This window comes from Artemia sp. Qi Xiang Cuo, chromosome 13 (assembly GCF_049724085.1).
Source record: "Artemia sp. Qi Xiang Cuo chromosome 13, ASM4972408v1, whole genome shotgun sequence".
In the NCBI taxonomy this organism is placed as follows: Eukaryota; Metazoa; Arthropoda; class Branchiopoda; order Anostraca; family Artemiidae; genus Artemia; species Artemia sp. Qi Xiang Cuo.
The window spans coordinates 12,134,848-12,152,427 of NC_142806.1; the positions used below are offsets into that span (position 1 = coordinate 12,134,848).

Genomic DNA, 17,580 nt, shown 5'->3' on the forward strand with positions numbered 1-17,580 from the left:
TTGTGTTTATACTCGTTCGCTTATAAGTCATTTCTTTTTATTCTGGTTTCTTTCATAAATTTTGCTTGTCTTATATTTTGCGAAGTGCCAAATTGTTGACTTTATTGTTTTATTATTTTTTATCTCTTACTGCTCTGTCTTCTTGCTTTTGTATGACGGGTTTTCAAATATATAAATGAAATAAATAAATTACGCAGCAAATTTGGCCGGTAACGTAGACAGTGCTAAGTAGAACCGATCTCTCCTTAGAAATTTACGTTATATAAGTTTATAACGTATATTCCATAACGTTTTTCCATAAAGTTTATATCACGTTATGAAAAAGTCCAACATAGCAAAAACAAAATAGAATTTCTAGATGAGCAATTTGAAAGCAAATTGATTATTGTTTTCAAGAACGCCTTTCATGCTTGATCAAACCTGGAATCTCAATTCCATGTTTTAATTTTTGAATAGATTGCTTATCATAATTCTAATCACCTTAGATGACGATTATCTTGTGTGGAAAGACATTTTCAAGCGTGAAATATTGTAGTTAATGTAGCGTAACTTAACAACTAAGTAGAGACGTACGAATTTTTTTAAGTATGCGTAATAAATAACGTACGTAGCGTAAAAGCCAATTTTGTAGATGCCCACAGAGCAAGTCTGTACATTCTGCAACGGAAAAGCTAATCAGGTTTCTGTATGCAATTGTACCCTTATTCGGAGTCTAATAAGGTGACGCAGTAACTCAAAGGACCGCCCTATCTTATACCTTATAGACTTTTTTAGTTTGTTACCAAACTATTAAGAACTGATTGCGCGGTTTTGCCAAAACTTGTGGAGCTTGGAAAAGAGGTCCGAATAAATGACAGAAAACTAAAAGCCAACGCCTTCTTTCCCGAAAATCTTACAAAAACCGTTAAACTTCTTCCATTTTGTGCCGTATAGATATTTAGTTTTGATGAAACCTAGATCATCAAAAAGTTTGCATTTTGTCTTTTCGAGTAAACGGAGCAGAATTTTCTTTCTGGAGTTCAGGAAAGGTCAGTCCCTAAAAATGTTCTAGAATAAATGAAACTCAGAGAGGAAATAAAATAACAAAATGAAAAATAAAATAAAAAAAGGTGAAAAAACAAGGATTTTGATTTTATTTTTTATTTTATTTTTCATTTTTTATTTTCTTCCTCTCTGAGTTTCATTTGTCATGTATAGCCAGTGTGGTCTTAGAATGTATTTTGTTCTAGAATACCTCCTAAGAAAACGCTAAGTCAGCCCAAACGGAATATCATTTGAACAATCCGGCAGCTTTGGGAGTTCCCTGTGGTGCTACTCACTTTGATTAACAAGCTTGTCGACAAAAGTGATTTAAAATATATCATATTTCATAGTCAAACAACAGGTTCTCAACAGCTCTCAATGATGACAGGTCTGCTGTGAGAATTCGCTAAACGGCCATAGTCTTTGTGAGGTCAGCCGACGCTGAGGCTCGCAAAATGATTTTAAGGTGCCGCATCTTCCTAATATAAGATATTGTGTAGACTTAGAGAAAGCTTACCCAAGAAAAAAAAAACAGTCCATCCGATCCTCCAAGAACACAAGGGGATTTGCCAAAGAACGAAAAGTCCATCCGATTCTCAATCTCCTATTCTCCAAGAATAGGAAACGATTTGCCCAAAAGCAAAAGTCCATCCGGATTTTCATCTCCTATTCTCCAAGAAGAAAAGATGATTTGGCCAGGAGCAAAAGTTCACCCCGTTCTTCATCTTCTATGCTCCAAGAATAAAGGACGATTTGCCCAAGAACAAAAGTTCATCTGGTTCTCAATTTCTTATTCTCCAGGAATAGGGGATGATTTGCCCAAGAACAAAAGTCCATACGATTCTCTATCTCATATTCTCCAAGACTAGATTAGGATGGAGGAAGAGAGTGTGTAGCTGTGTTGGCCTCAGGCGGCTTGGTGCTGCAGTGAGTTGTTAGTAGTAGTTGTAGTAGTAGAAGCAGAAGTGGGAAGAGAACTATACAAATATTTCAGTCAAGACCTCTGCTCGACCATCTTCAGTAAAGAATATTTACACGGAAATATTTGCATAGTTCTCTTTTATATTTCACTGGCTGTTTTTATCCTAGTTTTCTCTTCTTTACGATGTTTTTCGTTTTGTCATGCTGTAGTCTCAGAAATTATTTAAAATTTCATAGTTTTGAAATGAGCAAAGAAAAAAATTTAGACAACCGTGGTTTTTAAGAATGAATACTAAGATTGGCGCAAAAGAGGAAAAACTCTTTATTTTGATTTCGTTGGTACCTTAACAAATCAAAATTAGACATGCTTAGTTTTGCGGGGTAATGTTGCATAGTGAAATGCTAGTGAATGCTGCATGAATGCTAGCAGTTTTTCTGTTCTATGACGTGCATGTCATAGTTCTACAGATTCTGTTCTAATTAGTCTCCTATTTTCGTTTAATCATTGAGAGACTAGCGCCATTGATAGTATAGCGCCTGGCAACTTCATTATGAAAACTAGAACATTTGGTTCAGTTTCTTCAATTACGGATATCCACTGTCCTAATATTAAGGCTTAAATTGCTCTGTAAATAATACTTAATAAGTATTTTTCTTTTAAAGATCTGGCAAAGCCAAATTCAGTCAACTCAAAGTAGAGTAAATATAAAAATAAATAAAATTAGACTATCCCTAATGAATTAGATCGAATCAACATTATTGCCTCCTTTCTAACATTTTTTTAAGCATACCAAGTGTCTGGAACTTGAAGGGGCTGACTAAAATCTAAAAAATCTAAAGGAAATAAATCTAAAAATTTTAGAAAATGAAAAATCTAAAATAAATCCGAATATTGTATAATAAAATCTAGAAAAAAAAAAAGTAGAGCTATGCCACCTTTGAAAAATCTTGGCATATTAAATATCACTGGTTGACTTTGAGCTGGTAGGCCTACTGGGGACAGAATTCTGCTCGTTTTGCCCCTGGGCGTACTTTTAAATCCCCTAGATTTAAAAGTACCAGAAATGACAAGCGTGCAGCAGTTTCGGATAGTCTACAAAAAGGGACAAATCGCCAAACACTAGATGGCGTTGCACGAGAACTCTTTGACATGCCTGAATAAAAAAAATGTCCTCCTTAAGAAAGTTCCGAGTTGCGAGTTTGTAAGTGGCAGCATTGGATGCTAACCAAACGATAATTTCTCATCACAATAATTAAGTTTATTTTAAATTTATAATCTTATGTTTGCCAGTTCCTTTTGTGTTCATAAAAGTAGCTGGCTAATTGTATATTTGAGCATTAATTGTATATATATTAGTTGGGTTGTTTTAGTTTGATATATATTCTTATTTATATTCGTTTAGTTTTAGATTATAGTTCTTCTTTCTTTTCTTTCATTTTCTTTTTTCTTTCTATTTTTATCAGTAGACGTTTTTGAATTTTATTTGCTTGATCTGATTAATAGTTTAATATGTGCAAATTTTGTTTCGTGATTTTCCTCCTTTACAGGCCATAGAGCCTTTGTCGGATCTCTGATTGTGTTATTGATTTCCTGTTTTTTTTTTTTTTTTTTTTTTTTTTTTTTTTTTTTTTTTTAACAGGTTGACTGAATTGTCTGATATGCGCGATTGATTATATATGTATATCTCTTATATATGCGCGATTGATTGACTGTTTGATTCATTGTTTTGATTGATATCAATCAATCAAAAGGATAACATGAATCAATAAAAACTTCAAAAACGCCTTTTTTATATGCACGAAATATTCTTTTGATTATTTCTCTTCTTCTTCTTCATTTTGGCCATAGATCCATTTGCCGTCTCCAGATATATATTTTTTTGTTCCCTCCCAATTTTGGTTTCATTCTAACTGACTTTAGTTGGTTAAACTGACAAGAAAGATCTGAGCCTAAGAACTCTAGTTAAAGTTCTGGGTACATGAAAACATAAATTTAGCTGTTATTGTCAGCAGCAACGTCAGTTGTAATGTTTAACTACAATGTCAGCAATTTAGCTGACAATTTTCATGGAATCTTTCCAATACGTTCAGCCAAACAGACTTTTGGCAGAGTTATCTTGAAATTTGGCACTACGATCTGGATTGAAATCCGAAAGCTATTTTTTCCTCCAATAAACAATGGAGGAAAAAGCTGGGAGATTAACTCAATATTAATTATATTTTTATTAAATTCTATGGGCATTCTATTCTATTATAGAATGCTAATATGGTATGCCATATTATTAAGGCATACCTTATAATAAGGTATGCCTTATAATTAAGGCATACCTTAATATGGTATGCCATATTAAGGCACATTAAGTACGCCACATTAAGGCATATAACATCAAAAAGAATCAATCATAACAAAATCTACATTAAATGGAACCTTTATTAAATAGAATAGTCAGGATGTTCAAAATTGAATTAAGACTTTTATCTAGCAAAGGTTCAATTTCTTTTTATTTAAAATTAATATTTAATTAAATAGAATTTAATTAGATTCGACTATATTCTACCTAATAAAATAGAATAAATTGAGCCGGTAATATAAAGAAGGATAAAGGACATAGAATCTGATGATTAAAAACAAGGATTAGAAGAAACGCATAAGTTTTAATATTTCAACTACAATTAAGTTATAATTATAGAAGTAGCCCAATTAGATTATTATAAATAAAACATGTTGGAATCTAAATTTAAATTGAATATCTAAATTCTAAGAATGAAATTCAGATTAGACTAAAATAGGATTTTCGTTTTTTTTATTAAGATTTGCCTAAAATTAAGATTGGATAAATTAAAATATAATTATGTTAACAAAAAATTGAATCAAATTGGAATCTACATTTAAAAATTAGAATCTAAAAAATTCAAATTACAATCTAATTAAGATTTCATAAAAATTTAAATTAAAACCAAGATTTCATAAAATAGAATTAAATTAACATTAAATGGATTCCAATTAGGATATTAATTAAAAAGTAATAAATAGAATCAAACAATGTACAACTAGGACTAGTTTTATTAATTTTAAGATTTATTGGGATGTAGTCTAAACTTAAAATTTAATCAAATAGAACCGAATTAGATAGAATAATTGGATTCTGCAGAACAGAATTAAGACTTAATCAGATAGAATTAAATACAAGTCACACTAAATAGATTCTACATTAACTAAATAATTTGTTTATTAATCTATAATCAAAATTCAATAATTGATAATAACAAGAAACCAAAAAATAAAATTATAATTATAAATTAGTCAAATTTGAGATTTTAATAAGATATAAAATCAAGATTCCATCCAGTTGAACTAAATTACAATTTGCAGTAAATAGAGCCTAAGTTAGAACCTACATTAAACATAATAGTTAGAGTCTGTAAAATACAATTAAGACCAGAATCAAATCAAGATTTAAGAATTAAGGAAGATTTGATCTAGAATTAAGATTTAATTAAACTGAAATAAATTACATTCGTATTAAATAAAGCCTATATTAGAATAATAGCATAACAGTTAGAGTCTGCTAAATAGTTAAGAGTCTGATATAACAGAGTGACAGAGTCTGACATGACATTAGAGTCTAACATAACAGTAAGAGTCTGCAAAATGTTATTCTATCTATATCTATCTATAATCAATAAACAAAATTAACAATCTATTCTAGAAATGCCAAAAATATGAATATTTCATTTTTTCCCCTTCATGATATCTGAAATCAATAATGATTGAATCGTCAAATGGAAAACAAGGGTATTCTCTTTTCTTACTAAGCATAAATTTGTTTCCTTTTTTGGCCCTAAACTAAAGAAAAACAAGTTAAGAAACAGAAAATAGAAAGCAACAGTAAAATAGGAAGTAAAACAGAAAGAAGCAAAATAGAAAGAAAACAGAAAATATATTTGTTCCCATCCCTCAGTAAAGAGATTCAACATCTTGCTTTCTTTCTTTACTGCTTAACTTCAAACAAAGTGCAAAATGAAAAACTCTAAAATGAAAATAAACAGTAATAGTGGAATAAAAAATACTTTTGCTTCTGTCCTTTAGCATAGAGATCCCTAATTTGAGAGTTTGTTTTTGCTGTATCATCCTTGACTTCTGGCTCCACCTCATCAAGGTCAGATAAACCAGATACATCAGGTGACAATGCTTCACATTCATCATTTTGCCAAGTTTCATTTATTTCAGTTTGAATTTGTTGATATGCTGCAATGAAATAAATAAATTGCTAAATTACCGATTTATCAAAATATATATTTATACATGTGAATATATATATATATATATATATATATATATATATATATATATATATATATATATATATATATATATATATATATATATATATATATATATATATATATATATATATATATATATATATATATATATATATATATATATATATATATATATATATATATATGTGTGTGTACTCCCGTGTAGTTCAGCTTTAACATATGTAAATTTAAAATGAGGGAGGGCAAGGAGAAATAATTGAGTAACACACAATTGAAATGGGAACTTCCTGGGAGGGTGTAAAGACGGAGGCTTTGAATAGATTGAGATGGAGGAGGAGCGTGCGTAGCTGTGTTGGCCTCAGGCGGCTTGGTACTGCGGTGAGTAGTAGTAGTAGTAGCAGTAGTTTTTTTAGGAGTGCAAAGGTAATGGATCTTTGAGGCCGTAGGCTCGACCCTACATGTGTCCACCCCACAATACACATAAAGATTCAAATAACTTGTCTTGAGATTCAGGGGAAATCCTGAAATACAAAGGAAAAAATGGCTCTCATTTTATTGCAGAGTAATAATTTGCCTTTCATTATGGAGCAACCATTTTTTAAGGGTTCATTTATCGGAGCGTATTTTTTCACCAGTTACAGCCAATAATTGTATTGGTTACCATTGCTTGAACATGATTAACGCCACTTTGGACTGCAGCTAAGATTAGTTTTAAGTCAGTATTGGTAGGATCGATGGAACTACAATTCGGACAGTGGTAGAATCTTAGGTGATTTAGGCCAAAGTGGACGCTCAATTCTTTGTCAAGAGGTGAAAATGTTAGAGGTCAAGTTTGTGCCATTTTAAGGGATAATTGAGGCCCTAGTACAAAGGGCCATGAGGAAAGAAACGTTAAGATGGTTAGGCCACGTTCTGCAGATGAAGGATGAAAGATTGCCAAATATTGGGTTTTTAGCCATCCATGGCCAAACGAAAAGTAGTTCGTCTCAAAATTGGGTGGAAGAGGGCTCAAGAAAGGATTAAAATAAAGTCGGGACTTCTCGATAAAGGGTAAAGAGTGAAGCTTTGGTTAGATTGGAGTGGAGAAGGAGCGTGTGCATCTGTGTTGGCTCAGGTGCCTTGACGTGGCAGTCAAGTTGCTAATAGTAGCAGTAGCACGAAGGGTTGTCCCCCTTTCTTTTCTTTGGGTTCCTATTTGAGTTTGATTTGATGAAATCTTAGAGTTTGTCTAAATATTCCAGAAATTATTGACTAAGATGTGATTATTTACCCTGCTCGAAATGGACGAAGTTTGATTTGTGAAGTATTTGGATAACCACTGACGAGAAATATTTTTAACAAACCTTATTAAATGCTTTTGTGTATAACTTCAAGCTGTTAAAAGATTTTGTGGTCGAATCTCCGCCAATAGTATCGCAAGAAAAAAGAAATCGAATAAGAATTAAAACAAAGTATTTTCGGTACAGTTGTGCCTAATGGTACACAGCGCTATAGACTGTCGAAGAAATGCAGTCATGGAGACCCGTAAAGCGGGTAATTGCTATCATAAATTGATCGAATAGCGTGGTTTCTCATTGAATTTACAGTATTTAACCTTTTGTTTTTCTGGGGTTTAGGGGGGGGGGAGCTACCTAGGTTAGGTTAGTTTACGTATTTAATATATGCTATGCTTTACCCCCCCCCCTATTTTACAAATATATAGCCCAAATTTTTTTATTAAATTATTATATATTCATCCTTTTTTTTTCTTTTTTTTATTAGCATTAACCAGACTTCGACTTCTTTCGTGTGTGCCATTAAGCGCAACAGTACCGTATTTTCTGTGCCATTATCATACAAAATGGGTGTAATTATTATCAGCTTCACTTTCTCTTATGATTTTAATGTTTTCTCAATTAGTTTCTTGCTACTTTTTATGTTTGAATCGCATTGACAAAAAGTCTGATTTAAACTTGTTTAATGTAATAGTTTGTTTTTTATCATAGAAATTTTTATCATTTTGTTTGCTCAATTAATAAATGAATTGAAAGAATCCATTTATGAATTATTGTGTAATATATATTAAAAAAAAAAAAAAAAAAAAAAAAAAAAAAAAAAAAAAAAAAAGTGTGCCAATTGAGAATTCACATCTTAAGAAGATAAAACTAAGCATTGCTCAAAATTGCTGTATTCAAAAAACAATGTATTCATAGGAGCTTGTGGAAACTCGATTTGAAATGCCAATAGATAGAATAAGAATATACAGATATTGAGTAAAATGGGTACAAAGTTTAACCAGGATAGCGAAAATAAGCTGGAAAATGTCTGTATATGCTGGCTTCGTGTCCAGAAACCTTTTTCTACGGAAAAAGAAGAAAAAGAATAAAAAAAGTTTACCCTGAGAAGTTTCTTTATCATTGAACCATGGGAAGGGTTGCAGCTAAAGGGGGGGGGACTCTCCCCCAAACTCCAAACCTTGAAATTTAGCTTATGTTTTCAGTTGATTTTAACTTATGTGTCATCATTTGTTGGCACATTGAACGATTTTGCAGCTCATTTCTTATATACCCCCCCCCCCAAAAAAAAAAAAAAACAACTCGAAAATCAGGCTACGCCCCTGTTCATTGGACTTCAAAAAATGTGAGAGTAAAAAATGCTGATATTACAGACTTAAGCTCTTGAAAGACTCTTTTATTTAAATTTAGGATTGAGCGTCACAGAAACAGGTTCTACTTAGTTGAAGAATATTTGGTTGGGGGGTATAGCATACAAGTCCCAAAAACACCAAGTATTTTCCACCCTTCCGAAAAGAAATCTTTTTACGGCCTTAAAATACAAATAGAAATTTGACTAGACATTATTTTTATTAGCTATTGTTTGAGTCACCGTAAGTACAAAAACGAGAAAGTCATATGTATAGATTCATTCGTACTTCTCTAAAATAATTTGATATTTAAAGTCATACATAAGATTTTATTATCTTCCATGTTCAAAAAAAACACAATACTTTTAACCAGTTTGTTTCTTATGTTCCTGTCCTTCCCCAGGCCATTCAGCGTGTCATCAGGTGGCGATAGGGGAACGCCCTACAGATATGTAGGGTACCTACATAGGAGGCAGGGACCAAGAGGGGACCTTGTCCTTGGGGGTCCATAATAGAAACTGGGGCACCCTCGCCCGGGGTCACAAAAACAGGCGGAGGAGGAAGAAGGCCCCTCAAATGTACACTCAAAGGGGCCCACTGGTTTGTCCACAAGTCCCATGAGTTACAAACCTTCTCCTAGTAATGGGTTAAATTGCATGGTGATACAGAACACCATCACGGGAGGATCCTCTATAGGAGGACAACTGCGGCAGGGCATAAGATCCAGATCTATGGACAACGGTCTCTGCAAAAGGCTACCTCGACCCTTTTGGGGTACCTGCAAAACTGGGGACCTTGCGGTCAACTCTATTCCCACTTGAGGAGTGGCGCCCCTCGAGGATATTATAGCCTAATAAATGACACAGCATTCGCACGGGATTCTGACTAATGAACAATTCTACTGGGCTTGGTATGTTTTGACGGGCGTCTTCGGGCTGAAAAACTTCTTCCTAGCTAATTTATCTATTATGAGCTGCCTCCCCGTAGTAGCATAATATTTCTAGGCATGAATGTATAATGAGTCGGAGGTAATAGGCTTGAGATTGTCTGTGCAGGATTTCGACTCGTGTTGATAGAAGAGCATCGCCAAGTGCTGAAAACCATGTTGTGACCAAGACGGGCCCAGGATCGCACAAAGACTCCATTCATGGAGGTCCCGGGGACTTCTTGCTGTCCGGTTCTAAGCCGACTTAAACACTTCGGTGTAGACTTGAGAAGATATGTGATCCCCGTCCTGCACTGGTATCCGGAATCATTGCTTTTCCTGAGGCCAAAATAATTTCAATGATTTAAAGAACATGAAAATTGGAACTTGGAATGTAACGACGTTAAAAAATTACCATCGTATCGATATTTTGACTGACGAATTCAGACTATTCGAACTGGACTTATTAGGAGTTTCAGAAATTCATATCCCAGGGGTAGGAAGCATAAAATTAGGTGATATAGAATTTGTTTACTCAGGCAGGAAGGATGGGGTACAAAGACAAATATTAGGGATCATGATGAAAAAGGAACCTGACAGTTTTTGTTTAGGCTCGGAAGGTATTAATAATAGAATACTAATTGATCATTTTATGACTAAAAAGTTGAGGGTATCAGTTATAGTAGTATATGCCTCTGTAGAACCGACTTACGGAGATACTAGTGAATCAGATGAATTTTATTTACAGTTACAACAGCAAATAAACAGGATCCGAGGCAGAAATATGGTGTTATTACTGGGAGATTTTAACGCCCAGGTCGGTAGGAATAGGGATAGATGGTATCCTAGCCTAGGTAAAATTGGTGTAGGAAAAGAAAACAGTAATGGATACAGAATTTTGCAATGTTGTAGGTATAACAATCTATTTATAACCAATACGGTGTTTGGTCATAAAATTGCTCATAAGTTAACATGGTATTCACGTGATGGTAAGACAACAAACCTTATTGATTATGTTACAGTAAACCGAAGACTGGCAGGATCAATAAAAGATACTAGGGTATATAAGATCATGCCGTTATTGATGTTAAAATTAAAGATCACTATCAAGTAGTGTCAAGGGTTAGTTTAAAGCTGAAATATCGGAAGGGTAACTACCTCCCGGGAAGTTATGATGTTGGTAGACTCCAGGATGAAAATTTAAGAGAAACTTTCCAAGAACAGTTGAATAATAAACTTGAGAGTTTAAAATTTTACAGTGTGGAAGATGAATGGAATAATTGTAGGAAAATAATTTGTGAAGTTGCTGATGGTGTCTTAGAGAAGAAAGCTAGAACTGCACCTAAGAATATTAGTGAAAAAGTTTTGTGTTTAATAGAAAGGAGAGAGGAATTGTACAAGAATTATCTGAGTGATAGATCATATGAAAATAAAAGGAATGTAAAGAAAGTGGAGAAAGAATTAAAATATGAACTAAGAAGGTGTGAAGTGGAGGCCATGGATAAAATTGCAGAGGCTCTGGAAGATGCAGCTAGACGGCATAATAGTAAAATACTGTACTGGCATGTTAACAAATTGAGAGGGAGTAGTCAATCCGGACTTGGCCCAGTTAAAGATAGGAATGAGGCCGCAATTAGCGATAAGGAAAAAACTAAAAAGAGATGGGCTGAACATTTTGAGAATTTGCTAAACCGAGATAAAGCTGGAGGAAAATGAAAAAGTTCGCGACACCTTGGATTTCAAAAAAGTTTTAATTTGCGTGGAGGATCTAGCAATCGTATTGAAAAGATTAAAAATTAATAAATTCCCAAATGTTGTTAATGCTACACCCGAATTTCTTAAATATAGCAGGGCTGAGGCTCGAAATAAATTACTGAAGATTATGACTAGGATTTTTGAAAAAGGGGAAGTACCTAACAATTTTAAGAAAACCTTAATTAAGCCACTTTATAAGAAACGTGATAAAAATGAGTGTGGTAATTATTGAGGCATTAGTCTGGTCTCTGTAGGTAGTAAATTACTTAGTAATATGATACTTTTTAGACTGAGAGATGCCGTTGACAAAGTTTTACGAGAAGAACAGTGCGGTTTTAGAAAAGATGGAGGATGTGTCGACCAAATTTTCACTCTTAGGCTAATAATTGAGAGGTGCCTGACTTTTCAAACACCTTTGGTCCTCAGTTTTATAGATTATGAAAAAACGTTCGATTCTGTTGATAGAAGAGCTTTAGTAAAGGTGTTATCCTTGTATGGTATAACAAACATATACATTGGAGTGATTAGTGCTATGTATGAGAATAACATTGCTCCGGTTAAGGTTAGCAGCTGACGAAATGAGGTTGGCAGCTGGTTTTGTATTGAATCAAGAGCTAAGCTGGGCTGTCTTCTATCCCAATTTATATGGATTACGTTGATGGACTTTGTCTTAAGGAGCACAGGAAAGGCAATGGGAGACCACGCAATCAAATGGGGAGGAAAAAGTCTCCTAGACTTAGATTATGCTGATGATTTAAGCATCCTAGATGAAAATGTGAGCAAAATGAATGAACTTTTAGAGGTATTGCGAATTCATGGTGCTAGAATAGATTTGAAAATTAATGTTAAGAAGACTAAGTCGCTAAGACTTGGAATAAGTGAAGATGAAAAGGTAACGTGGGTAACGAAAAGATTCGTGAGGTGGACAGCTTAACTTACCTTGTTAGTATTATTAGTAATGATAGTGGGAGCGCTGAAAATGTTAAAAGTAGAATAGCCAAGGCTCAGGGTGTTTTTTCACAGTTAAAAAAAAGTTTGGAAGAATAGGAAGATAAGTCTTGCAAATCAAAATTAGAATATTAGAAGCTACAGTGATGACAATGGTCAAATATGGCTCTGAAGCATGGACGCTCCGAAAAGCGGAGGAAGAATTGCTAAATGTTTTCTAGAGAATTTACTTGAGGATTGTTCTTGGTACCCGGCTGAATGACCGTATGTCAAACAAAAGGCTACACAAAAAATGCGGTTCAATACCGCTCTCTAGGGCTATAATGAAAGAAAGGTTGAGGTGGCTAGGGCATGTTGTGCAGATGAAGGATGACAGATTGCCGAAGATTGTTCTTTTCGGCCAACCATCTAGTGCTAAACGGAAAGCAGGTCGTCCTCGTTTGGGGTCGGAGGACGTCATCAAGAAAGATTTATTGGAAATGGGATCTTCGTGGGCGGGTGTAAAAAGGAAGGCTTTGAATAGATTTGGATGTAGGAGAAGCGTGCGTAGCTGTGTTGGCCGCAGGCGGCTTGGTGCTGCGATGAGTTGTTATTAGTAGATATATATATATATATATATATATATATATATATATATATATATATATATATATATATATATATATATATATATATATATATATATATATATATATATATATATATATATATATATATATATATATATATATATATATATATATATATATATATATATGTGTATATGTATATATATAAATATGTATATATACATATATATATGTATATATATATGTATATATATATATATATATATATATATATATATATATATATATATGTATATATATATATATATATATGTATATATATATGTATATATATATATATATATATATATATATATATATATATATATATATATATATATATATATATATATATATATATATATATATATATATAGGTAGTCTACATACTAGATGGATATGATGGATACCACCGTATGACTCTTATGATTTCTGCATAATTGCCTAACGTATTAATAATATTTGGCCTCAGGGAAATGCACAGAATATAACCCCAGCTTATGTTTCAGAAGGGAGGCGGGTATTTAAAAAAAAACTTAAAAAAGACAAATTAATTGGATAGAGGAAAAATACTCTAGCTTCCTACCATTAGAACAGCGTTTGAGAATCAGAACAACAATTGTACGGGGATAGGGAGGCATACCCCCCTACGCCCTTCCGTATGTGTTGCCCTCACCTAGGGTTTTGAAAAACCTCTTTTGGGGGAGATTTTCGTTCAAAGTGTTTTTTCCGGTATTTTGTTAACAAAAATTGAAAGGCCTAGACTAGTTTCCTCGACCAAATGATATAAAATAAAAAGAAATTAGCAAACCCGGCAGAAATATTTGGCTTTTCCATGAACAAGCAATTTTTCATAAATATCTTGTGGGAAGCATAAAGTGGAATCTGTGTCCAATTCATTAATCATCCAATTTTCCCAGGTAATATTGAAACTCCATTCAAAAAATCTTGAAAGTTACTAAAATTGTTAAGGTCAGTCAAAAAACAGTAATTCTTCTTCTTCTATTTCACAGCAGGCGGGCTTTTCAGTTGATACTATTTAGCCATTTTCCTTTTGTTTCACTCTGTGGGCTACAGATCTACTGACTTGGTTGTCTCTTATTTAGTAGATATTCTCAGATATCTTTCAGTAGATCTTTCGACTCAAGGAGTTCAAATATATGATGATAGATATCGAATTCTGTGCTCTGTGTGCAGGAATAGTTGGCTAGGCTCTTGGCTGATAGTGAGACTTTGTAGTGTTTGAAGCACTTTAACAGATTACAATGCAAATTATGCTGTGCAGACGTCAGCATATTACATTCAAATAGGCAGGAGTCAATTGTTTCATTATTCATAATACAATACCTGCAAAGAGGGGACAGGAGAACTGAACCACTTGAATTAGGAAACTGATATGAGAATGCAAGAAAGTTCAGTCCATTTGTTCCAGAACGAATTCTATGATAAATTTTAGAAAAATATTTATTGGGAAAGTGGGAAAGAGTAGGATTATTCTTATTAAACATAATATCTGATAGTCTCCATTGGTAAATATCTCTACTGGGGATTGGTCTCCCACTTGGCTGGTCAAAATTCATAGCATTTTTTGCTATTTCATCAACCTGATGATTACCACTTATACCAGAGTGGCTAGGAATATACTGAAAATAAGTTCTTATGCCACTTGAAGCAAGATTATCTATAATAGTAAGACAATGTAAGTGTCAATATCCAACTTATACTGAGGAGCTGAAGACAGCAACTCAAGGCTTGATAAAGAGTCAGAATAAATTATAATATTATTTGAATTAGTAATCAAGGGTTTATTTTCCATAAGGTGTTCTAATGCCATGATTATGGCATTTAACTCTGTAGACATTATAGATACATTATTATACAATTTCTCCACCATTGCAATATTCAAGTGAGGAAGGAAGGCACCACTTGCTACCTTCTCATTAATTTCGGACCCATCAACAAATATTTGGAAATGGTTTTTATAAGTGATTGTATTAAGTTCAGCAATTTTTTTCTGGACAAAAGCGATGGGGGTTATATCTTTAGTCCACTTTGAGAAATCAGTATTTATTATGGGGATTGACCCATTCCAAGGAGGGGATTGGGGGAAAGTAGGTGCAATAGACTTTGCGGGTACAGGAAACTTCTTCTGAGTATTGGCATACTCATCTGCAATGCCTCTATACATGGCTGGATTTCTTAACCAATTATGTAGGGTGTGTGAGCTATTTGATTCAATTTTTTTAAGATGTTTTATCAAGAGAGAGCTACATCTCTCCCTCATTGTTGTTAATCAACTCTCCATGAGCAGAAACTTGATGCTTGTGTGTTCCCTAATACCGAATACGAGACGTATTATATCGTTTTGTATTGTTTCAATTTTTGCATTTGGTTCTTTGCACATGCACCATAGACGATGAGCCCATAGTCAATATGGGGTCTTATATGTGATTTATAAAACTAGACTAAGGTTTTCTCCTTACAGCCCCAGGGTGTGGAAAGAAGTCTTTTTAGTATAATTGTTTTTCTATAGCATTTTTTTATTGTGTTTGAAATGTGGAGGTGGAAATTAAGTTTTTGGTCAAGCATGAGACCTAGGTAATTAATATGATTATCTTCTGGAATAGTTGTTCCATTTAGAGTTAGTCTTGCATTAACATGATTTCGCTTTCGGCGAAATTGGATTATTTTTGACTTGGTATGTGCAATGAGAAAATTTGAATGTTGAGAGAATTTTTCAAATTGGAAGTGACTTTTGCAGCTTTGACTGTGGATCTCAAAGGTGTTGCCAGATAACCATAGTACCAGATCATCAGCATATTGTAGATTCGTGTGGGGGAGGTTCATGTCGCAGAGATATAGGGCAAAGAGGAGGCAGCTGAGGACTGCTCCTTAAGGAAGGCCTTTAGTTATTGTCTTTAGGGGTGAAGAGGCTGAACCTATACAAACAATGAAACTTCGCAATTCTATGAAAAATTTTATAAAAGATAATAGCTTGGGGGGTAGTCCCAGGTTTGTAAGTTTAATTAAAAGGATTCGGTGGTTCACATTGTCATATGCCCCTTCAAAATCTAGGAAAGCTGCAACTAGGACATTATTTTTTTAGAATGATTCATTTATTGCATTTGTTAACAATATGAAAGCGTCTGTTGAGGAAAGGTACTTCCTGAATCCAGTCTGGGTTTAAGGGATCATATTATTTTTTTTCTAGAAACCAGAGGAGTCGGTCATATATAATTTTCTTCATCATTTTTCCCATCACAGGAGTAATCATTATGGGCCTATAAGACTCAGGGTTATTTTTGGGTTTATTTTCCTACCAATCTGGAGGATTGGTAGGAGGGACGAACATTTCCAGATATTGGGGAACATAGATGAAGCCCAAGCATGATTATAACAATTTATAAGTTCCTCTTTGTATGAAGGGGTGAGATTCTTTATCCATGTAGGGTGTATATTGTCACAGCTGCCGCTAGACACGGTCCTAATATGATGTATTGCATTATTCATTTCCTGGATTGAAAAAGGACTTGTTATATACTCGGATCCTGGGCGAGGTTGGTATCTTGGGTTCATAGGAATTGGGGGCATTTTGCAACAATTATTTGATGTTAGCTTATTAACAAAAAGAGTGGCAAATAGCTTAGCTTTTTCATTATAATTGTCATAATGGGTATTATTATGTATAAGCTCATACAGGAGTGGGTTGGGGGAAGTCTTTTTCCCACAGATGTGGCTTATGACTTTATGTATAATTGGCTCATGTGTTTCTCTGGAGAAATTATTTGCAAAATTATTCCAGTGGTTATATTTAGCATTTATTATGGTCCTTTTTGGATTAGATTCTGCTTGTAATTTTTTTAAATATGTAGTAGGTGATGGTTTTTTTAAGAATGTTCTCCTTGTTGCCTTCTTTGTTGTCCATTTATTTTGGCACTCATTTGTCCACCATGCTTTGTGAATATGTTTAGGGAAGGTTTTCCTGGGTGTTGTCCTTGGGCAAGCATGATTAGCTGTATTTATTAGTAAAGATGCCAATACTTCAGCATGTGTGTCAGCTGTTGCGTTTGAAATGCATGAATTTTGGGTAAAACTTGTAATTTCATCATTTAGCTTATTTTGGAACATAGGCCAATTTGCTTTAGTGTTGATATATTTGGAGGTACGTGAAAAGGTTTCAGCAGGTTCGTTTAGGGAGCAAACTATGGCAAAGTGGTCAGTACATAGACTATCAATTTTATTTATATAAATTTTATTCAAAATATTTAAAGACACAATTTGTAGGTCAATTGTAGAGAAACTGCCACTTTTGGGGTTGAAATATGTATTCAGGTTTGGGGGGTAGCAACAGCGAATTCATTATTATTTGAGGTCATACACTCAAAAAACTTACCAGCCTTATTTGCTGGTTGATTCCCTCACAAAAGGCTGTGGGCATTAATGTCTCCACAAATAATGATATTTTTCAACATATTAGGATTACTTATATA

General features: G+C 33.7%; 1 protein-coding gene across 1 annotated transcript in view; it reads right to left on the reverse strand.

The window, feature by feature from the left end:
• The window catches only part of smid (nuclear valosin-containing protein-like smid), a 115,020-nt gene that overhangs the window by 68,861 nt on the left and 28,579 nt on the right, over positions 1 to 17,580 (reverse strand). The window contains exon 3 of the mRNA XM_089098767.1: positions 6,016 to 6,193. Within this exon, the coding sequence (XP_088954893.1) occupies positions 6,016 to 6,193 (178 nt within the window). The remainder of the gene's footprint in view (positions 1 to 6,015; positions 6,194 to 17,580) is intronic.